The sequence below is a fragment of the Electrophorus electricus genome, chromosome 4 (assembly GCF_041902795.1).
Source record: "Electrophorus electricus isolate QZ-2024a chromosome 4, ASM4190279v1, whole genome shotgun sequence".
NCBI classification, from domain to species: Eukaryota; Metazoa; Chordata; class Actinopteri; order Gymnotiformes; family Gymnotidae; genus Electrophorus; species Electrophorus electricus.
In genome coordinates, this window is record NC_137500.1 from 36,265,915 (window position 1) to 36,287,753 (window position 21,839).

Consider the following 21,839-nt stretch of genomic DNA (forward strand, 5'->3'; position numbering starts at 1 on the left):
ATGCTCATAGTGTATAGGTGATGCAGTATGTCTTCTATATATGTAGATCTAGGTGCCCCTGATGGTATTGCCTACGATTGGATCAATAAGAGGATCTATTACAGTGACTATGTTAACCAGACCATCAATTCCATGGCTGTGGATGGGTCTCAGAGGACTCTTATAGCTCAGGTGCCCAGACCACGAGCCATCATGGTGGACCCATGCCGAGGGTAGGTATTCCTTTCCTGTAGCATCCTTTAGTAATATTTCATACTGTTCTATTTTCTTTGCCCAACATGCATGTTCCTTAATTACAAACATCACATGCATTTTAGTGCTTTGATGAGAAACATTCCTTTATACGTTTTATGTTAGGTACATGTACTGGACTGACTGGGGCACCAATGCTAAGATTGAACGAGCAACTCTGGGTGGAAACTTCCGGAATGATATAGTTAACAGCAGTTTGGTTTGGCCCAATGGGCTTACCCTAGACTATGATGACGAAAGACTCTACTGGGCAGATGCCAGCCTGTAAGATTCTTTTGCATCTCTTGCTGTATTTTAAGATTGACATTCTCTCTCTATATGTTAACATATGCATGTGCAGTATGTCTATCAAATCAAAGTATCATTCTTTTTTTTTTTTCTTTTTTTTTTTAACCAGTGAACACATATTTTAAAATGACTCATGAACTATCAGTGCTAACGCAGTCCTTTGAAATCATTTGTTTTGATTTGTGTGCAATCAGACAGAAAATTGAGCGTTGTTCACTTACTGGGTCCAACCGTGAGGTCATCGTTGGCACAGCCATCTACCCATTTGCCATGACTGTGTATGGACAGCATATCTTCTGGACAGACTGGAACACACGCAGCATCTACAGAGCCAACAAGCACGATGGCTCGGACCAGAGGGTTATGCTCCAGAACCTTCCGTCCCGGCCCATGGACATCCATGTGCTGTCTAACAGCAAACAGCAACAATGTAGCAGCCCCTGCCTGCAGTTCAACGGAGGCTGTAGCCACATCTGCACTCCAGGTGCCGAAGACCTTTCAAGCTAATTTAACACAGCTACTTATAGATAGTCAATTAGGATGATTGTTGCACTCCATTGATAACCAGTAACAGTTGAACTTTCTTTGTTGATGCAATGAAGTAACCTTTATCAATGTATTGAAAGACTTTTTTGAGTTCAAAATAAGGGTTATGTCAGACTCAAAGGCACCATAGCCATGCTGAGACAACCATGTCAACTGGCATTTCAGGAATTAACAAAAGTGTCTCCTGGCACCACAAACCTTAACCTGCTGTACTATTATCATTCGCAGGTCCTCATGGGGCAGAGTGCCGGTGTCCATCTGAGGGCCGTTGGTACCTGGCTGATGACAAATATTGTATCCATGACAACGGCACGCGCTGTCTTCCTGGCCAGTTCACCTGCATGAACGGTCGCTGCATCCGTGCCCAGTGGAAATGTGATAATGACAACGACTGTGGAGACGACAGTGACGAGTTGGAGAGAGTCTGTGGTAAGCCGGACTCCTGATGCCGTACCGCTGTTTCATGGAGGCTCATCCCTAACCAAACCTAACCCCCTTTTATCTCTGACCTCACCCGTGCTTTCTGCTGTCTGAATTATACTCATTCTAATAGCTTCCACTTTGTGTTTTGAAAAGGTAAAGCTCACTGCATCAATTGAACAGAATACACAGTTAATAACAGTTGAGTTCACTTTAATTCTGCTTACTGAATACCACTGAATGCCACAATGTTTGTAGCAGGGATATCGCTAGTTTGTGTGCCTGTTAGTCATGTGTTCTTTCTGGTATATGTAAGCACCTGTCATCTCTGATAGCATGATTTTTGTGTTTGTCTTAATATCTTTGCTTCAGAATCATGCTTCGTTCTTTGCACTTGCTGATCCTGTCTTCTCTGCCATCTTTTTCTTATCTGTTCGCTAATTTGCTGCCACTTGCCATTTGCTGATTTCTGTAATTTAATCTTTTTCTCCAGGATCCAACAGTGATTTCGCTTTTGGTGTGTATAATTATCATTCTCTAGTCCCCTCTTGTAGAGCAGACATAGATTTGCCTGCATATAATACCTTCCACCACAGATTACTAATCATTAAGAAAATGCATGTTTCCTTTTGCATGCAGTCGCAGAAGTGGCAGCGTTTATTTCCTTGACAGGTAATACCAGATGTTTGAGAACTGTCACTTATCCACTGAACTTCAAGAAATACCTTCCTGAAAAGTCTGGACTCGATGAAATAATAATTCCTTGCTCTGTACACAATCCAGGGAAAGGATAATCTAGATATTAGAACTCAGCACAAGACTAGAATCACTACTAATACTTAGTGGAGCAAGAGTTTGCAAGTTTCTTTTTCTATAGGAAAAGCACTACTCTCTGCTCTAGAGCTCTGTTCCCTACTCTGGGACACCACATAGGACTGCTTTCTAATTCTGTTTTTTGTCTCAAAAAAATCCCTGTGTCTCTTTCTGGTTGTGATTGGAAGCCTTTCACACGTGTGAGCCCACTATGTTCACATGTGGAAATGGCCGGTGTGTGCCATACCACTACCGCTGTGACCACTACAATGACTGCAGCGATAACAGTGATGAAGCAGGCTGCCTGTTTCGTCCCTGTGATCCGGACACGGAGTTTGCCTGCAACAACGGACGCTGCATCGCGCGGGAGTATGTGTGCAATGGCATTAATAATTGCTTCGACAACGGAACTTCTGATGAGCGGAGCTGTGGTATGCGCGCGATACAGTGTCTGATCACTGTAATATACGCTCATTTAACAAACCACTTTGGTTGCACTAAGTTTAATACCCTAGATTGAAAAATCTATATAGTCTTTATGACTTGCAGCTGTTGAGAATTTCCTACTATTTTTAATGCAGTATGTTGATTTTTTATTTATTTTACTCTTGTCCCTTAGCTGAGAGGACCTGTCAGCCTGAACACACTAAATGTCATACCACTAACATCTGTATCCCACGCTCTTACTTGTGTGATGGGGATAATGACTGTGGAGATATGAGTGATGAGAGCCCCACACACTGTGGTGAGTTTGCTGTTTGAAGGGAACAGTTCTCATACTCTGTACTCTTTGTCTCAGAGGTCAGTTTATAGGTTTCATGGTAATTTAGGAGCGAGTTTATTTTCGTGAACTATTTACATTTGTTTAATTAGTAATTGTTAGTAATTTGTTTAATTAGTTTTTGACTTAGGGATACTTCATTCTAAACCTAGCATTTGGCATTTGGTTAAAGGCAATAGTGCAAGCCCAGTGAACTGCTTTGTAACTAAAACATTCATTTGGCACTGGCAAAGAATTGTCCACAGTTTTAATGAAATTCAAAAGCCACATTGTGGCATTCTCCTCACGTTTGGCGTCATAAATGACCCATCATGTAGAGAACAACTAGTCAACCCTCGCTAGTAATCATTTGCCAATAAAAGCTCATTCTGATGACTAAACACATCTGTGTGCTCTACACCTCCCCAGCCACGTCCACATGTACCCAGAGTGAGTTCCGCTGCTCCAGTGGGCGCTGCATTCCAGCACACTGGTACTGTGATGGGGGAACTGACTGTGTAGATGGTTCAGATGAACCCTCCACCTGCAGTGAGTTACACACATGAGCTTTTAATTACCATCTAGAACTACTGCACAACGTGTGTCCAGTATGCTAATAATGGCAGCAGCATCCTGTTAACATTTCAACAAAGGGGGAAAAAAAAAATCTAAATATGCACACAAGAAAAGGAAAGACAAGGAATTGTGATTATCTATTCTTTTATAGCTGATTTTTGATTGCAAATCCAGTGATTCCACAGTTCTGCCAAGTCCCCGGGGATAAATGTAATCCTATAGTGCTTCTTTGTGTCTACATGGACATATTTTTATCAATAAGTTTACACTAATGTTGTCTTTGTGATTATCTAAAGGAAAATGTTATAATACAATATTTGTCTCAAATATTTATGTATACCGGTGATATTGTTGTCCTATATGCATTATCAGTAAAGGGGTGTGTGTGTGTGTGTGTGTGTGTGTGTGTGTGTGCGCGTATATGAGAGTGTAAGGCCTGTTGTCAATACAGCCACCCATTGTCTGCTGCATTCCTCCCCGGTGGCACTTGCTAGTGTCCCCTTCACATGCACCTCCCCTCTCTTTTGTTCACTGATAATTATAATGCCGCTCCCTGGCTTTTGTTGGAACAGAACACTAGAGATAGGAATTCTGCCCAACAATGCTTATTTGTTCAGAGAAATTCACTTTCTGTAGGTCCTAAATGTAAACCTTCACTGACATTTTTGTTGTCCAATTTGACGAAACATGATGAGAATGAGAGAGGAAGTTGAGATCTTCATCTCAGTCCAAACTGCCAAAACATGAGATGCTTTCAGTTTCAGCTCCTCGTTGCTCAGGCCTGGGCTTTTGTGATGTGTGTTCACCCATCAGCCACCTTGGTGAGGACCTGCAGCTCAGACCAGTTCCGCTGCGATGATGGCAGGTGCATTGCATCCTCCTGGATCTGCGACGGAGACAATGACTGCGGTGACATGAGTGATGAGGACCAGAGGCACAACTGTGGTGAGCAGTCCTCTCCTAGTTCCTCTCTCCTTTCTTCTCTCTCCTGAATAACACTCTCCTCTCGTCCCTCCCTTTAGGTCTTCCTTTGTTATCTGTATTGTTCCCCCCCAAGTAAATCTACTTCCTTCTTCTCTACTGGTTCCTTCCCTTAGCTGTTTATCTCCCTCTCCTCTCCTCTTCTCTCCTCTCCGTATTTTATTGTGCAGTCAGATAGCCCAGTAGGTATACAGGAGGGCATCTGTGGTGTGAGCCTGCAAGCTGGAGCCTCAGAGTAAGGCGGACACATTCCTGATTTCGTTGGCCTGACTCGTTGCTTTGTGGCTGCCTTCTGTCGCTGGCTGCCTCTCCCTGCATCACAGCCGGCTTGCATGGTCTCTGTCCAGTGTATGTGCCCACAACGCACAGGCTGGAGCTGGGGAACCAAAAAACGGGAAGCCACGGTTCACTTAGTTGGGACCTAGAAATTTAGACCCACATGAAATGAAAGGGATCATACTTTGTGCAACTGTCTAAAATGTTTAAATGTATAAAGAAGAAAGGAATGTTTAGAACAAGATCACAAAAAGTTGGCTACACTGCAATATAGGTTATTGTTAAGCAGAGCTCTTATTCTACTGCGTGCCAAATTGTTTTAATATTTGACAGCCTTAAATGTAGACCGATGGCCTTTTAGACCGATGGCCTTTTAGGCATGTTTATTTCATGAAGACATGTTTACTCCATATATGTTTTAATCCAGTTTAAAGATTTGAATTGTTTGCTCAGAGAAATTTATGCGCCACGTAACGTTGTCTTTTCTGTGTGTCTGTAATGCACAGCTAACCGAAGCTGCTCTCCTCTGGAGTTCACCTGTGTGAATAACCGACCCCCACAGAGGAGGTGCATCCCCCGCGACTGGGTGTGCGATGGAGATGCAGACTGTGCAGACGCCTACGACGAGCACCAGAACTGCACGCGGCGGTCCTGCTCGGCCAGCGAGTTCTCCTGCAGCAACGGCCTGTGCATCCGCAGCTCCTACAGGTCAGCACCTGCCACTCAGTTTCCACCTTCAATTTCCACCTCTCTTCCAAGTGGGAGGGACAGGGGATCACGTTAACAAAACATTTTGTCTAAGTACGGCAGCACTGGTCATGCGTTGTACTGAAAGCATGATACATGACTGTGTATGACAAAGGAAAGATACATGTCTTACGTGTAACTACAACGCACCCATACGCAAGGCTCAGCTTGACAGGGACAGTTAAGGCATTTAAAGATGCTATTGGATGTGTTTTACGTTGTAGGTGTGACCGACGTAACGACTGTGGAGACAGCAGTGATGAGCAGGGCTGCACCTATCAGCCGTGTCAGCAGTACCAGTTTACATGTCAGAACGGTCGCTGCGTCTCGCGGGACTTCCTGTGCGACGGTGACAATGACTGTGGCGACGAGTCCGACGAGCTGGAGCACCTGTGCCAGACGCCGGTCCCTACGTGCCCTCCTGGGAACTTCCAGTGCGACAATGGGAACTGTGTGCCGACCAGCCAGGTGTGCGACCACAGCGACGACTGCATTGACAACAGCGATGAGAAAGGGTGTGGTGAGTATATGTGAAACAAATCAGTTCATACAAGAAGTCAGGGCAGTTTCGCTAGAGGACAGCTTACTATGAATCTCACATTCAGCCTTGAACTTTGCATAAGTTAATCATGAAGTTGGAAGGAAAAAAACAAACTGGATGACATCATGTAGATCATTGCTTATTTTTCTGTGATGAATGTGCCACTTGGCTTTAGCTTTATTGAGCTTTTTTCTACTGGCTTGCTATCACATGACTTCAATGCTGCCACTTGCCTCTATCCTTAGGCATCAACGAATGCACGGATCCCTCCATGCAACACTGTGACCACGAGTGCACTGACACCCCCACCAGCTTCATCTGCTCCTGCCACCAAGGCTACCGCCTCATGTCAGACAGGAAAAGCTGCGACGACGTGGACGAGTGCTCGGACACGCCCAGCGTGTGCAGCCAGGTGTGCGAGAACACGGTGGGCTCGTATATGTGCAAGTGTGCGCCGGGCTTCCTGCGCGAGCCCGACGGCCGCAGCTGCCGGCAGAACAGCAACATCAGGCCGTACTTGATCTTCAGCAACCGCTACTACCTGCGAAACCTGTCAGCGGATGGGGAGGCGTACTCACTCATTCTGCAGGGCCTCAGCAGCGTGGTGGCCGTGGACTTTGACCGGGTCAGCAAGCATCTGTACTGGATCGACGTGAGCCGCCAGGTGGTGGAGAGGATGCTCTTCAATGGCACGGGCCGAGAGGTGGTGGTGAATGGCGTGCCGCACGGCGAGGGCCTGGCCGTGGACTGGGTGGGCCGGAAACTTTACTGGGTGGACAGCTTGCAGGACTGCTTGAAAGTGTCTGAGCTTGACGGGCGCTTTGTTAGGAAGCTGGCAGACCACTGTGTGGATGCTAATAACAGCTACTGCTTTGAGAATCCAAGAGCCATCGTCGTACATCCAAAGTTCGGGTGGGTGACTAATATTTAGGCTTTCTTTATGTAGGATGTTGGATTATCTTGTTCTTTGCTGGCAATTAGTGCAGTTAGATTTTATGCTAATGCTGTGTTCTTTTCAGATATGTGTACTGGACTGACTGGGGAGATAAAGCTTTTATTGGTCGTGTCGGAATGGACGGTAACAACAAGTCTGCCATAATAACCACTAAGATTGAGTGGCCCAATGGCCTTACCATTGATTACACCAACGATATGCTCTACTGGGCCGACGCTCACCTCAACTACATTGAGTAAGAGAAACTTTTGACTCCTCTGCTGAAGATATATGGGCCATGTCCAAACTAGCTCTTTGTTTTCTTTTATTTTTTTTCTTGAGTTGTCCATGGTTCTAACAGTTGGCCTAACAGTTGGCCTAACAGTTCTGTTTGTTTAATTTTATCCCTAACCCCAGGAAAGTATTGCTACTTAATTCAATGTAATTTTAACGTCTGTGAGTCAAATCCAATGTGTCCTCTGTCCGCAGGTACTCGGACCTAGAGGGCCATCACCGTCATACTGTGTATGATGGGGTGCTTCCTCATCCGTTTGCCCTAACTGTGTTTGAAGACACAGTGTACTGGACAGACTGGAACACCCGCACGGTAGAGAAAGGCAATAAGTTCGATGGCTCTGGGCGCCAAGCTCTTATCAATACCACCCACAGACCCTTCGACATCCATGTGTGTCACCCCTACCGCCAGCCCATAGGTAAGCCCAGGACAGGGTAATGCTAGAGGAGTATGCTCTCAAGGCCTTCCACATGCTTGGAACCTCTTAGAGCTATTATACCTGCTATCTCTGATCGTTATCTCTTCCTTTCAACTTCTACTTAAGCCATTTTAAGGCTGTGCCAATATTTACACAGACAAACAATGCAGCAAGTGTTTTCTCTTCTTCCCTTCTTTAGCAGTCAAATAAATTCAATCTTTTTTTTGTCAATGCCAAGACAGATAGTAGGAAGTATTTAGATAGGCTCTTCTTCTTAAGACAGGATGTCTCTTTTGTAAGTGAGTGGACAAACCCTGGTTGTCTGCTTGTCTTCCGTACGTGGATGTGGGATAACATCTTCTCTCCATTTTTGCAGTAACCAATCCCTGCGGACTGAATAATGGGGGCTGCTCTCACCTATGTCTACTGAAAGCTGGTGGGCGAGGCTACACCTGTGAGTGCCCTGATCACTTCCTGACTGTGCAGATAGGGGGTTTGGCTCGCTGCTTACCTATGTGCTCCAGCACACAGTACAGATGTGCAGACAATGAACGGTGAGCACCTCAAGCCCCCGAAACCTCTCCTTCTGCTTGGCCTCAGTTCTGTTCCTGAGGACTGTGTTCTTCATGAGTTCACAACCATCTATCCCTGATTGATTGTCTGGCCACTGTGCAGCTGTATCCCTATATGGTGGAAGTGTGATGGCCAGCGCGATTGCAGGGACGGTTCTGATGAGCCTTCCACGTGTCCTGCACGACACTGCCGACTCGGCCAGTTCCAGTGTGATGACGGCAACTGCACCAGTCCTCATTTCCTGTGTAACTCTCACCACGACTGCCCTGACGGCTCTGACGAGGACACTGTTTTGTGTGGTATGAACGAATCTGATTAAAGTACTAGGTTTTGGATACTGCATCTGTTTCCTTACTGCATATATATATATATATATTAACATTTGTAATGGCCAAAGTGCTAATATTTAAAATACAAAAGTTCAGATAGAAGAAGAAAACTGAGCAAAAATATTTAAAGGTCATAATAGTAATGGGTTTAAAATCATTACGTAAATATATATTAAGCTCTAAGATGTCAAAATTTATCTTAACCACAATGCACTGATTACATACATACAGATATTATGATTGAAGTACATAGTTTCCAAGTGATGAGATCTTTGCTTCTCAGCCACCCACCAGTGTGAGTCACACCAGTGGCAATGCGCTAATAAGCGTTGCATCCCGGAGGCGTGGCAGTGTGATGGAGAGAACGACTGCGGAGACGCCTCGGACGAGGAGGCCTCGCACTGCTCCAGCAGGACGTGCCGGCCCGGCCAGTTCAAGTGCCGGAACGGCCGCTGCATCCCTCAGAGCTGGAAGTGCGATGTGGATGACGACTGTGGAGACAGCTCAGACGAACCTGTCGATGAGTGCAGTGAGTGAAACGTCCAGCTTTTGTCGAGTTGGCCGGCATGGCACTTTTGTTATGCAAATCTCGTTTGAACCCACACAATAGCTCTATGTCTGGCCAATGTGATATATTTACAAAGGCGCGCCACCTCTATTGTATGCTCTCTGTGTGCGTCGCATTGTAATTTGTACTGCACCGTGTTGCTGATTGGTTTGGCGATGTGTTTGTAGTGGGCCCAGCATATCGATGTGATAACCACACCGAGTTTGACTGCGTGACAAACTATCGCTGCATTCCTCGGTGGGCTGTGTGCAACGGACACAACGACTGCAGAGACAACAGTGATGAGCAGAGCTGTGGTGAGTTCAGCGCTCAGTGGTCAGCAGGCACTCCAAATCTTAAGAAAAATGGAGGGAACGACTCGCTGCTGGAAGATTTGTGAGGCCTCCTGCAGAAGTAAGAATAAACAAAGTGTCACGGCTGATTTAAGGGTTAGGCTCCAGAATTGAGGGTCACTTCCTGGAGAATCTTATTGTCCTCTCCTCTAGGTGTGATTTCCCGAGAGATAAATCTGAAGTGAGCTCATAAAACAGTTGAAATCTTGTGTCCTTACTTAAGTGGGTTCCTTATGCTGAGATTACACTAACATGCTGCCAAAATAATGAACTGCATGCTGTGTGACTGTTAACCCAGATTATATAAAAGTGGTGGTGTTCCTGTGTGTGGTGAGGAGATGATGAGGGCTTATTCATCCTTTCACACTCCCATAATGCATTAGCAGGAGAAGCGCCTTAGCTGACTCTGATGAATGGGCCCTCCCTGACCTTTCCCCTTAACCCCTCTGCTAGTCTGGGCCTGCATCTTAGATTTATGAGTGGTAGAATCTGTGTATGTGTCTGGGAGAGTATACAGCCATGTCAGTATCAGGCACCAGTGTAGATGTATGTGTGCGAGTCTATATAGTAGGAGTGATAGTGTGCATAAATTAGTTGTTGTCAGATGCTTTTAATAAGATTATATATCTTATATGCATGGATTTATGCGCATGTTGGCATATATGAGTAAATGCGTACTATGAATGTAAGTGTGTATGCCAGCTGTCAGTCCAGCAGGATCTCTCTGTGTCCTGTGCTTTAACCCCTCATATACACACACACACACACACACACACACACACAAATACACACACGGAGACCCAGTCCTCCCATGTCTTATCAGCTCACTCTGCTCCATTAGTGCCATCCTGCACATAGAGGAGAGATCTCCCTAATCTAAGTGTAAGATTGCAGAATGCATCACTTTAGCCAGGTGGGGCACCTCTAGAATTCTATGTATGTTTGTGCTATGCTGTGTGTGTGTGTGTGTGTGTGTGTGTGTGTGTGTGTGTGTGAGAGAGAGAGAGCACATGTGCATGCATATATGTGTATCTGTGAGTGTGTGTGATAGTGTAGCACTGTTCCTGTGTCTTCTCCTCTCCTCTGCTCTGCTCTCCTCTTCTAGGTGGCATGTCTGCTATGATTCACTGGTCAGGGGTGGGGGAACTCCCATCACTACTTTCATCCTAGCTGTAATTAAATCCAGGGTTCTCTCTCCCTTTAAATATCAATGCTGTAGTTATCATCATTTCCTTATTAAACTGCATGCCACAATATGATAAAGAATGTCTCATGTATTAGGTCTGTCTGCAGGCTTAGATTGTCAAATTAGTGTAGATAATGAATTTACACAAATGAGAGATATTGGTCTGTAAGTGCCATTATTTAATTATTTAGATTTAGTTTGTAAAGATATGTCTTTATGTGCATCTTATTAGCCATGTGGTATTTGTGCATGTATGATTTGATTGTTTTGTGCCCACATGGGAATGTATTTATGTAATGTATTTATGTATGGGAATGTGTTTTTGTTTACAATATATGTGCATGCATCTTAAAGTATTTAAACGGCCTTTTTTTTTCTTCTTTTGTAAATGGACTGATCTGGCCAAAGAGTACGTGCCTATCTGATTAAATAAAGTTAATGAATGACTAAATAATTTAGGGGTGCATATACGTGTGTGTGTGTGTGTGTGTGTGTGTGTGCACCCATGTGAGCATATATGTCTGTGCGAGTAAATGTGAGCTAAATCCTGACCTCTGCGTTCTGTTTGTAGAGGAGCTGACCTGTGACCCAGCTGGAGATTTCCGCTGTGAGAACCACCACTGCATCCCTCTGCGCTGGAAATGTGACGGAGACAACGACTGTGGTGACGGATCTGACGAACGCAACTGCAGTGAGTGCCTTGTATGGCCTTGTACGGTGCTCAAATAACTCCCACTTTGTTCTGTGAGCTGCTGCATGGTTTCAACTCGTCAGCATTTGTCACTTGGCACTGATTTGTCACCACGGTGAAAGGTGTTTCCTCCTGCAAGGTCTGATAGACTCTGCTTAGCTCTTCACTGTAAGCTGGAGGAAAGATGCGTGAAGAGTGCACAGAGGGTGAAAGACAGAATAATATGGGTAAATATAGTAGAACAGAGAGAGAGAGAGAGAGAGAGAGAGAGAGAGAGAGAGAGCTTCTGTTCCTAAACATCTGAATTCAAACAGGTTGAGAACAGGCTGTGATGGTGTGATGAAGGCTGACGTCTGAGTTGAAAGATGGTCACGATGCCTGTGCTAAATCAAGGAATAGTACATTGAGAATTTTTTAGCACTTGTCTTTCCCCCCACATAATGGCTGCTGTGTTGCTGTTCGCAGATATACTCCCTTAATGAATTCAGTTATGAACTCACCTCAGAAAAATGGCCCTATGAACAGAGGGGTGCTCTACAACTGTAGTGAGTTGTTAACAACAACCTTTGCTCGTCAAATAACCCTGTAATACTGTAGTAAAGGAAAGCGCAATATTCATGTTTTATATCAGTATCGTGTTTGTAGGGATGTACTGGGACAGTTCTGGGCACTGTTTTGCTATTGCTCTTTAAGCAGCAACAATAAAAAGCTTTGTATCTGCAGGATCTGTTAATAACTGTATCAGACCAATATCTGGGTGACTTCAACTTTCTGAAGCCTCTCTGATCTTGTGTGTGATGTATCAAATTTCAATGTGTATTCTAAATGGTGTCCGTGTCCATATGTGTGTGTGTGTGTGTGTGTGTGTGTATCTGCTTGAATGTCTGAAATAAAGTTTGTAGAGAGCCTGTAGCTCTCTAGAGACAATAAGACATAAAAGCCCAATACAGGTATGAAGAGAAGCAAAGCAATAAAATAATTGAAAATGAGACTCAATCTGCAACTAATGAGTAGTTTTCACATTACTTCAGTAATGCACAGAGACTGAAAGCATGCCTGTTGGAAAATTTACATATGTGTGCGTGCGTGCGTGTGTGTGTGTGTGTGTTTTCTGTGATTGACACTCTCTTGTGTGCGGCCAGGCCCGCGAGCATGCACAGAAAGCGAGTATCGCTGTGACAACCTTCGCTGCATTCCTGACCGCTGGTTGTGTGACCATGACAACGACTGTGAGGATAACTCTGATGAAAGGGATTGTGGTGAGCAGAGCCTTTTTGTCTGGGCCTTGATCGTGTGCGGTCAGGGCTAGAGCAGCGTCACTCTCAGACCTTCTGCTCCTGCACTGAGTTAGAATGATCTTTTGTGTGTGTAAAAAAGGCCTCATATGCCATGTGTGTAAAAATGGTCTCATATGCAACTCATAACAAAATTATTATTGATTTGAGGATCATGTTGTGCCCCGGATTAGGACTTTTGACTGCTAGTATTAGCACTGACTACCACAAGTGTTGATAATGCATTAATCATAAAGGGGTCACTGATGATGATACAAAATGCACCATGAGTCTGTAGTAGGTTTGGATGATTTATTTGCTAAATATAGATTTTGTAGTGTGAAGTTCGTATCCTGGGGGATTTTATTTTTGTTATTCCCTACATGCCAAGGACCCTTCAGTGTGTCCAGAGTCTTATTTCTCACTATTGTAACTACATGCCTTTCATACTAGTTTTAATGTAGTTTTTGAATAATCCAGTTATTACTGAATAACATACCTTAAGATGAATTAAGTAAACATGAAGTCTGAAGTTTAAGAGATTAATTGGTGAAGGAATCCCACTATTAACACTGCTCACAATAGGCTGCTGGTAGAAAAGAGTAGATGTGTTTAGGGGTGAGGTGTGTAACTCACTCATAAATACTCATAAATATGCAACTTGGTCTGGATACATTGTTGCAAATTTCAATAAGTTTAAATATATTCATCTCTTTATACCACTTCAGTCTTAGCCAGTTCCCTGTGTAATAGTAGATTTCTGTCATGCACTCCTGTGCAGAGAAATCATTTTTCAACCTTCCATCTCAGTGAGAACTCAGTCCACTTACATCCACTTGGAAATAAGGCACATGGCACATCTGAGACTCAAACCTCTGAATGGCGCAATGGCTGGTGACAGAGTGGTGACCCAGCTGAGGGCAGAGACCATAAAGCTTCTTGCTGTAACTGTGTTTCAGAGTTGCGCACCTGCCACCCTGGATACTTCCAATGTGACAGCGGTCACTGCATCGCTGAGCGTTTCAAATGCGATGGCAATGCCGACTGCTTGGACTTCACCGATGAGATGTCCTGCCGTGAGTTCTCCTCCCCTTCGCGTTTATACACACAGCACTCCTTGCTACATGTCCTCCTCCAAATAGCTACAACTGGAGTTATCAAAATATAATCACAACACCCTCTTCTTAAAAACACTCACCAATCTAGCTCAGGCAAGTTTTCATCGGAGCAGAAATGCTGTTTTTGGTCTGATTCTTGGAATGCTGCTCCCTTCCCCATCAGCCCGTGTGTGTGCTCACAGCTTCCTTGTTCCTTGCAGCGACCCGGTACCCGAATGGCACATACTGCCCTCCCTTCCTGTTCGAGTGTAAGAATCATGTGTGTGTCCAGCAGCACTGGAGATGCGATGGAGACGATGACTGTGGGGATGGGTCAGATGAAGAGCTGCATCTCTGCTGTAGGAGGGCACCCTACGGCACATTGCATTTGCAGAGTTCATGCTTTTGATCATGGAGTGGAAATGCTACACATGAGTGTGAGCGTGACTTCAGTGCACCCTGTCCCTTGTCTTCTCAGTGGACATCCCTTGCGATCCTCCTTTTCGGTTCCGTTGTGACAACAACCGCTGCATATATAGCCATGAGCTCTGCAACTCCGTGGACGACTGCGGAGATGGAACGGATGAAAGACAGGAGTACTGTGAGTGCAGGCCGGATACAAGGGGCCAAATTTAAACCACAGTTCATTTCTGTGTTTTTATTATTCGTCTACATGAACATGAACAGTGATGTACGTTATAATCAAATAAACTGCTAACGAAAGGTTAAAAACAGGACGAGCGATTTAAAAGCATGCATCTCTGCGGATTCTTTATATCTCTCTTATTTATGGAGTGTTAGCACTCCATAAATTTGCTCCTACATTTCCTGCATGCCCAGCTTATAAAGCTGCAGAGGAGATATCTATGATAGGTCATCGTGGTTTTCTGTTCCGCCGTTAGGCGTGACTCCCACTCATGGGCCTTGCTCTCCTGATGAGTTTAAGTGTGGGAATCGCCAGTGCATCCCTCTGCAGTATGCCTGTGATGATTATGACGACTGTGGAGACCAGACCGATGAGCTGGGCTGCAGTGCGTAAAATTACACACACATGCACACACTCAAAGCCAAACATGCCTGCCCCTGCATGCACTACAGAGTTGCCGCTGCGTTAGGTTCACTCACCCTGTCCTGTTTTATGGACCAATTTTATGTCAACATGCAAGCATCCCAGTGAGCACCAGGGCTATTTATGTAGAGCCAGTGCGGGCCTAATCTGTACAGCAGTGGGCACCACAGTTGCTCTTACCTGCTTCCTTCAGCAAAGATATATGCAACAAACACTAAGCTCTCAAAACTCTGTTAGCCCCGTTATGTCCTTGTCATGGGTGACGTTATTGTTGTGTAATGTACACGTCTGCATCTCCTTCACTTTGGCAGACAGCGGCAGTGGGCGTTCTTGCAGTGAAAACCTGTGTGAACATAACTGCACAGAGCTGGCTGGGGGCGGCTTCATCTGCTCCTGCAGGCAGGGCTACAAAGCCAGTGATGAGAACAGGAACTCCTGTGACGGTGCGTGAACCAGTCCATGATAAAAAGGGCAGCAGTAGTCACATCAAGAGCAGTACACACTGAAAACATAGAATAACCCTATTCGGTTGGAAGAGAGGGTATGCAGCTTTATGTACTTCAAAATATTTATGGTCAACTGCTCTTTGGTATTTTTTAAAGTTTTAACTGCATGTTCCTAAAACAGGAGCAATTTCTTTTATGAGTTGTGTTAAAGTTCTGAATTGGTCTTTACAACTTAGCGGTACAACTAATGTTGCTAGAGAAATCTGTTGTGTTAGGTCTATCACAGGTCAGACAGTAGATTAGCATGCAAGGTTATGTCTGTCTCAATATATGTATTGCCAAATTTTTTCAAACTGCTATATATTGGTGATGGTGACACACAGTGAAAGAAAAAGAATCCATTGGATTTACTCAGTTGAATTGTAGTTTATATTTTTTTATTCTTTATTTTTTATATTATTTATTTATTATAACAGCTTTGCTCAATAGCATAAATTCAAACTTCTTCAACAGAGAACCACTCAGGCAAAGCAAGTAGAGCAAAATGACAATCACAACAAGGCTATGGGTTTGATTCCCAGTGACAATTAGCTGACACTTTTGTCCAAAGCAACTTAAAGTTACAATTGATTACAATCTGAGGGTTGTTAAGGGTCTCGCTCAGGGGCTGAACACTGGCAACTTGGCACCGGGGGGGCTTGAACCAGTAACCTTCCAACTACAACTCAAGTACTGTAACCACTGAGCTACCACTGAGCTACCACTGCTCTCACTGCGCTACCCTGTTGCATACATGGGAATATACTCTGTTGTCTTGTAAATACCCTGTCTTGTTTTGCAAATTCAGTTTTCAACTGGGGGCAAATACTTTCCCTGGCACTCCCTAACACAAAGGGTCATTAGCCACAGTTGCTGGGTCTAGACTGAGATGTTGACTCTGTGTCTTTCTCTCTCCAGACGTGGACGAGTGTGAGATCTATGGGACTTGTCCTCAGCTGTGCAGGAACACTAAGGGCAGCTACGAGTGTCTGTGCGCTGATGGCTTCCGCTCCGTCGGACTGCAGCGTGGGCTAGAATGTGCCGCAGAAGGTGGGTTCCTAAGCAGCAACTACTTCACTTATAAGTACACGGTGTTTGTCTCCTGGCTAAACTGCTCTCGTCATCTCACTCTAATTACTTATAGCCTCCGCATAGTTTTTTTATGTTTTTGTTTTCTTTATCCCTTTATTTGCTTTGTCTCACTGCTTTGTGCCTCTCTCTTTATTTCAGGCAATCCACCGGTGCTGTTACTGCCCGATAACGTGCGAATCCGTCGCTATGACCTGTCATCTGAGCTGTACTCAGACTACGTGGACCATGCTGAGCATATACAGGCTCTGGACTACCTGTGGGACCCGGAGGGCCAGGCACTCAGTAAGCCCATCATACTCGTGATGCAGCTTATCACTGAGGCTAAATGCATACCTAAGGGGCAAGCACAGTTCTGAGATGAGGAGTTTATTCTGCTTAGTCTTGTTATTTTGTGTTGCTTGAAGTAATTCCCTAATGACATGAAAACCCTTCAAGTTGTCATTTCTTAGCTGATCTAATCTACAAACCTGTATGTTGCATGGACTGTACCATATTCTATATTACTAAATACTGATCTGTTCTCAGGCATTGTGTACTGGACAGTTTTGGGTCGTGGTGGTCAGTTTGGCTCCATAAAAAGAGCATATATGACCACATTTGAAGACCATGGGAACAACCCAGTGAAAGAGATGGATCTCAACATTAGATACATCTCCTCCCCTGATGGCATTGCTGTGGACTGGGTTGGACGGTACATAAAATGACTTTTTTTTAGTCTGTTGCAAGTATTCTTGCAAGTATTCTTGCAAGTATAATGGCCCGACAGAGTCTGGAACTACATTTCTCTGGTTAAAGTCTCCATTCTTTTATATCTTAGACACATTTATTGGACAGATGCTGGCACCAATCGTATTGAAGTGGCCAAAGTGGATGGGCGGTACAGAAAGTGGCTTATCCATTCTGATCTAGACCAGCCAGCCGCAATAGTCGTCAATCCAAGTCTTGGGTAACGAACTTTCTGAGTTAATATGCTAATGTAGAAACATGCATTGTGGGTGCATAGGTTGTATTCTAAACTAACTAACCAAATGTTGTACTGGGAGATTTCTATGCATTTCTGCATTTCTGTGATGCTCACACAGTGTTTGTCATATGGGCGTGGAGTTCTTCATTAGTCCCCGTCATGTTGTGTATGTGTTCTGTTGTTTTGTCGCATAGTGTGATGTACTGGACCGACTGGGGCAGGAACCCTAAGATTGAGGCAGCGTGGATGGATGGCCAACACAGACAAGTGCTGCTGGATGAGGATCTGGGCTGGCCTACAGGACTGTCTGTAGACTATCTCAATGGCAACAGGATTTACTGGTGTGACTCCAAAGAGAACATTATTGAATCGATGAAGACAGATGGAACAGACAGGAAGATCATAATGTCTGGAGGTCAGTCTCCAAAGTTCTTTCATATGTGAAGATTGCAGGCATCTATGTCCAATATTCTATTTAACAAGGTGATTTTGTTTGCAGATATTGGGAACCCCTACAGTCTGGACATCTTTGAGGGCCATGTGTACTGGACATCAAAGGCCAAGGGTGAGGTGTGGAAGACTGACAAGTTTGGGAAGGGGGATAAAGTGAAGGTATTGACCATAAATCCCTGGCTAACACAAGTCCGTATCTATCAGGAGCACAGATACAACAACTCGGGTGAGTGGCAGTCATTCAATTGGTGATTAAACTTCAATATGGGGTCACCTTGATTATCTATGTCAACCAAGAGTGGATAGGTATAAGAGTGGATAAGGTATATTTTGGCAGGTGTGTTTGTGTCGCTAGTGTTTTCCTTTGTACCTTTGTTTGATATAAACTATGTGTTATTATCACACAATTTTCATTGGTTCACATATAAGGTATAATCTTAGATGTAATTTTTTGTTAGGCTGTGAAAATAGTTGCTCCGTTCAGTAATTCCCTTCTGGCTTGTGTCTCAGTGGTGAACCCCTGTAAGGATGTGTGCAGTCACCTTTGTCTGCTACGGCCTGGTGGATACACCTGTGCCTGTCCACAGGGCTCCTCGATGCTCAGCTTCAACCAGAATGAATGTGATGCAGGCAAGATATACATTAGTAGACTGTGCATGTATTATGGCTGTTACTGGAGCGACTGCTATTTTTTATGTTAATACTGCATCCGCTTTTCTGTGGTGTTGTGGTGACAGCTATCCGCAGCGCACGTTTAAACATGCATGGCTTTTGTCCTTCCAGCCATAGAGACAGAGGTAAACATGCCGCTGGCGTGCCGGTGCATGAACCGGGGAACATGCTACACTGATGATGCGGGCCTGCCCAAGTGCAAGTGAGAATTCAGGAGCACAATAAAAACATTATAAAACCCTTTTTATTCCAGCAAAGGCTAAACTGTGGCCGGAAAATCCCATCGCGCTGCAACTGCACAAAACAAAATGACAACACATGCGCTATATTTCAGAAACGCAGTGGAGATTCATGAACACTATACAAATTCAGAAATCGCTTTATTAGAAATGACAGCACGTGCGCTACATGCGGTGCAAATTCAGAAAACACATACAAGTTCAGAAACACTGCAAATCCGTTCACATTTCAGGGGGACACGGACAACCGAACAGCTAGTGAAAAAGTTGCATTTGCCGCGGTTTTGTCATTGGTATAATGGTACAGAATGAACCATTGGTTTATTCGTGCTTTGCATTCTTGCATTTGTTGCTACTGCCAGGTTGCAAAGATGATACTGTTGTTCATTCAGTATCATCCTAACCAATGGCAAATCCGTGGTAATCGCAAATATAATTATTCATCAGTCTCATAGGAGTCTATCGCCTCTTCGTGTCCTCTGGAACCACTTCCGTTGTGTTGTGGCTGGATCTGCAGCGTTTCTTAATTTGCGTGCACTTGACTTTGTGCTGTGGTTCGGAAATGTAGCGCGTGTGTTTTCATTCTGATGAATAAACTTTGTGTAATTGCAACGCTTTTTTCCATTTGCAGCGTGTTGTGTCTTCACAGCCACTGTACTAAATTAATGGGTGAAGGACTGAGTAATGATAAGTAACAAAGGGGAGAGATGTCATACGTTTTTATCCATTACACTCCAACTAGGTGTCCTTATGGCTATTCTGGAAGCTACTGTGAGATGGGCAAGTCCAGAGGTGCCCCTGCTGGAACAGGTGACCACAGTGTTTTCTCATCCCAAGATCAGCCATGCAGTGCCCTTCTTACCACATTTCTTACACATTAATAAAGTTGGTTCTTTGTGTGTATAAAGTTCAAGTTAATCTTATATTTTGTAAGAGGTACATTAACACATGATTGACTAGTCATCAACTGCTGGTTTGCTTCATATTTGTACCTTGTGTTGGAATACACTGGCTCTGTAAACATTGGACAAACAATTTTTCATTATATATATATATATATATATATATATATATATATATATATATATATATATATATATATATATATATATATTTGTTTATATATATATATAAACAATCAAACAATTTAATGAATGAATGTGTTTGTTACCATTTGCATTAGAGTGATAATGATCCCAGTGCACAGACATCTCACTAGACACAACAGTTCACATTTCTCTCTCTCTCTCTCTCTCTCTCTCTCTCTCTCTTTCATTCTATGTTTTAGCTGTAGCTGTGCTGTTGGCAGTAATTATTATTCTGTTAAGTGGAGCTCTAGCTGTTGGGCTTTTCCTCAACTATAAACGCACTGGCTCTCTTATCCCTGCAATGCCCAAGCTTCCCAGGTACTCCGTCACACTTACTCCCCAACATGTGAACATCTTACTCTATAGGAAGGTATTGTAGGAAGAGCCAAAACATTCACAGAACCTTGCCTTCATCACCTGTCAGAACCATGAGCAAAAAAAGCATCACTGTGATTGCCCTGGGGAAAAAACTCTACAAAATTATTTTCCCTTGTGTATAAAAGTATGAGTTAAGTTCACATGAATCAAGCATTGTGTGATCTCTGGCTCTCTCAAATTCAGCCTCAGCAGCCTGGTTAAGTCAGGAGACACAGGAAATGGTGTCTCCTTCCGCTCGGGGGACAATGTTACCATGGACCTGGAGCCCCAGACTTTGAGAGTGTCAGTCATTGACAGAGCCATGCAGATGGTAAACATGAACCACTCTGTTTTAATTTACCACCAAGTACTTCTTACCAAATAGATCTTAAATGCATTGTGGAAAATGTTGGTCCTAAGTACAAGCACTGAAAACCCTGGTTAAACTTTTAACCCCGGTTTTAATGCTACAAATGCGACACTCACTGCCCTGAGGTTCATATGGAATAGGCTTCTAGCAAAGCAGCTGAGGACCTAGTTAATCTTGTGAAACTGATTTAAAGAGACTAGAATAGTTTTTAATCCTTTTTGCCTTAATCTACAGAAGATCAGTGCTGTATTCAGATATTTCCAAAAAGAGGTTGGTCAATGTGAAACTGAATTTGTAAGATTATTCTTCCCTGTTGTCAGGATGAGAACTTTGCAAATTTGGAAAGGCAACCAGTTACTTTTGAGAACCCTCTCTATTCGACAGCTACAGGCATGTCAGGTGATTCTGCAGTCATACATGCCACACAGGTAAACCAAACAGCACACATACCCGCGTGCATTTTACAGTTTACTAGTGTCTTTTTTTACTAGTGTCTTTTTTATGCAACATTTTGGCTAATGTCAGACTGAAGGTTTAAAGACTAACTGAGCAAGTTGTTTTGCTGCTGCAAACAGGTGACTGTAAATGTAAGTGGAGACCAGGCAAAAGACAACTTTGAGAATCCTGTGTACCATGCACAGCAGCAAGGACTGGAGGTGAAAAGTATTCCAGGAGGTCCTGAGATCACACAGGTGAGAACAGATCCAAAGCAGCTAACTAAATATGTCAAGGCCAGAGTTCAGAGTTGGGCTGTTTTGCTACATTTACATTTACGGCATTTAGCAGACGCTCTTATCCAGACCGACTTACAAAAGTGCTTTGTCATTTACTCATAGAATACATCCTAGCCAGTAGAGTAGGTTAGAGTCCAATATACCAATGAACTAGAATACTGTAGAAATACAGGGATCAGTGCTGATGCCTAGAAGCACAAAATACATAAGCTCTATCTTAGACAATGATAAGTGCAATAAACAATAAGTGCTAGAGTTTGTTAGCCAACATCAGTGTAATAAACAATACCCTACTATTGCTCATTTATGTTACAGGAGTCCAAGTGGAGCTTCTTCAAAAGAAAACTGAAACCAAGTACAACGTTTGAAAACCCAACATACTCAGAGGTAATAAAAAAGTGTATTTATACATCAGTCTT

The 21,839-nt window shown here is 43.8% G+C and overlaps 1 protein-coding gene across 8 annotated transcripts in view; it reads left to right on the forward strand.

Moving 5' to 3' along the window:
* lrp2a (low density lipoprotein receptor-related protein 2a) overlaps positions 1 to 21,839 on the forward strand; it is a 54,392-nt gene that overhangs the window by 31,222 nt on the left and 1,331 nt on the right. For 3 of the 8 annotated variants that reach the window (XM_081713550.1, XM_081713552.1, XM_081713555.1), the window contains 40 exons: positions 47 to 212; positions 358 to 516; positions 735 to 1,024; positions 1,315 to 1,515; positions 2,000 to 2,023; positions 2,146 to 2,178; positions 2,508 to 2,750; positions 2,939 to 3,064; positions 3,509 to 3,628; positions 4,469 to 4,600; positions 5,419 to 5,620; positions 5,884 to 6,179; positions 6,446 to 7,112; positions 7,220 to 7,390; positions 7,624 to 7,847; positions 8,224 to 8,401; positions 8,523 to 8,719; positions 9,033 to 9,278; positions 9,485 to 9,613; positions 11,407 to 11,526; positions 12,669 to 12,785; positions 13,760 to 13,876; positions 14,119 to 14,256; positions 14,376 to 14,498; positions 14,800 to 14,928; positions 15,278 to 15,409; positions 16,370 to 16,501; positions 16,682 to 16,825; positions 17,069 to 17,234; positions 17,361 to 17,489; positions 17,702 to 17,922; positions 18,007 to 18,186; positions 18,471 to 18,590; positions 18,744 to 18,834; positions 19,614 to 19,681; positions 20,160 to 20,277; positions 20,521 to 20,647; positions 21,007 to 21,114; positions 21,262 to 21,378; positions 21,736 to 21,807. In XM_081713550.1, coding sequence (XP_081569676.1) covers positions 47 to 212; positions 358 to 516; positions 735 to 1,024; positions 1,315 to 1,515; positions 2,000 to 2,023; positions 2,146 to 2,178; positions 2,508 to 2,750; positions 2,939 to 3,064; positions 3,509 to 3,628; positions 4,469 to 4,600; positions 5,419 to 5,620; positions 5,884 to 6,179; positions 6,446 to 7,112; positions 7,220 to 7,390; positions 7,624 to 7,847; positions 8,224 to 8,401; positions 8,523 to 8,719; positions 9,033 to 9,278; positions 9,485 to 9,613; positions 11,407 to 11,526; positions 12,669 to 12,785; positions 13,760 to 13,876; positions 14,119 to 14,256; positions 14,376 to 14,498; positions 14,800 to 14,928; positions 15,278 to 15,409; positions 16,370 to 16,501; positions 16,682 to 16,825; positions 17,069 to 17,234; positions 17,361 to 17,489; positions 17,702 to 17,922; positions 18,007 to 18,186; positions 18,471 to 18,590; positions 18,744 to 18,834; positions 19,614 to 19,681; positions 20,160 to 20,277; positions 20,521 to 20,647; positions 21,007 to 21,114; positions 21,262 to 21,378; positions 21,736 to 21,807 — 6,473 coding nt within the window. Of the gene's footprint in view, positions 1 to 46; positions 213 to 357; positions 517 to 734; positions 1,025 to 1,314; positions 1,516 to 1,999; positions 2,024 to 2,145; positions 2,179 to 2,507; positions 2,751 to 2,938; positions 3,065 to 3,508; positions 3,629 to 4,468; positions 4,601 to 5,418; positions 5,621 to 5,883; positions 6,180 to 6,445; positions 7,113 to 7,219; positions 7,391 to 7,623; positions 7,848 to 8,223; positions 8,402 to 8,522; positions 8,720 to 9,032; positions 9,279 to 9,484; positions 9,614 to 11,406; positions 11,527 to 12,668; positions 12,786 to 13,759; positions 13,877 to 14,118; positions 14,257 to 14,375; positions 14,499 to 14,799; positions 14,929 to 15,277; positions 15,410 to 16,369; positions 16,502 to 16,681; positions 16,826 to 17,068; positions 17,235 to 17,360; positions 17,490 to 17,701; positions 17,923 to 18,006; positions 18,187 to 18,470; positions 18,591 to 18,743; positions 18,835 to 19,613; positions 19,682 to 20,159; positions 20,278 to 20,520; positions 20,648 to 21,006; positions 21,115 to 21,261; positions 21,379 to 21,735; positions 21,808 to 21,839 lie in introns of those variants that run through there. The other 5 variants (XM_081713553.1, XM_027021121.3, XM_081713551.1 and 2 more) reach the window with 4 other exon arrangements.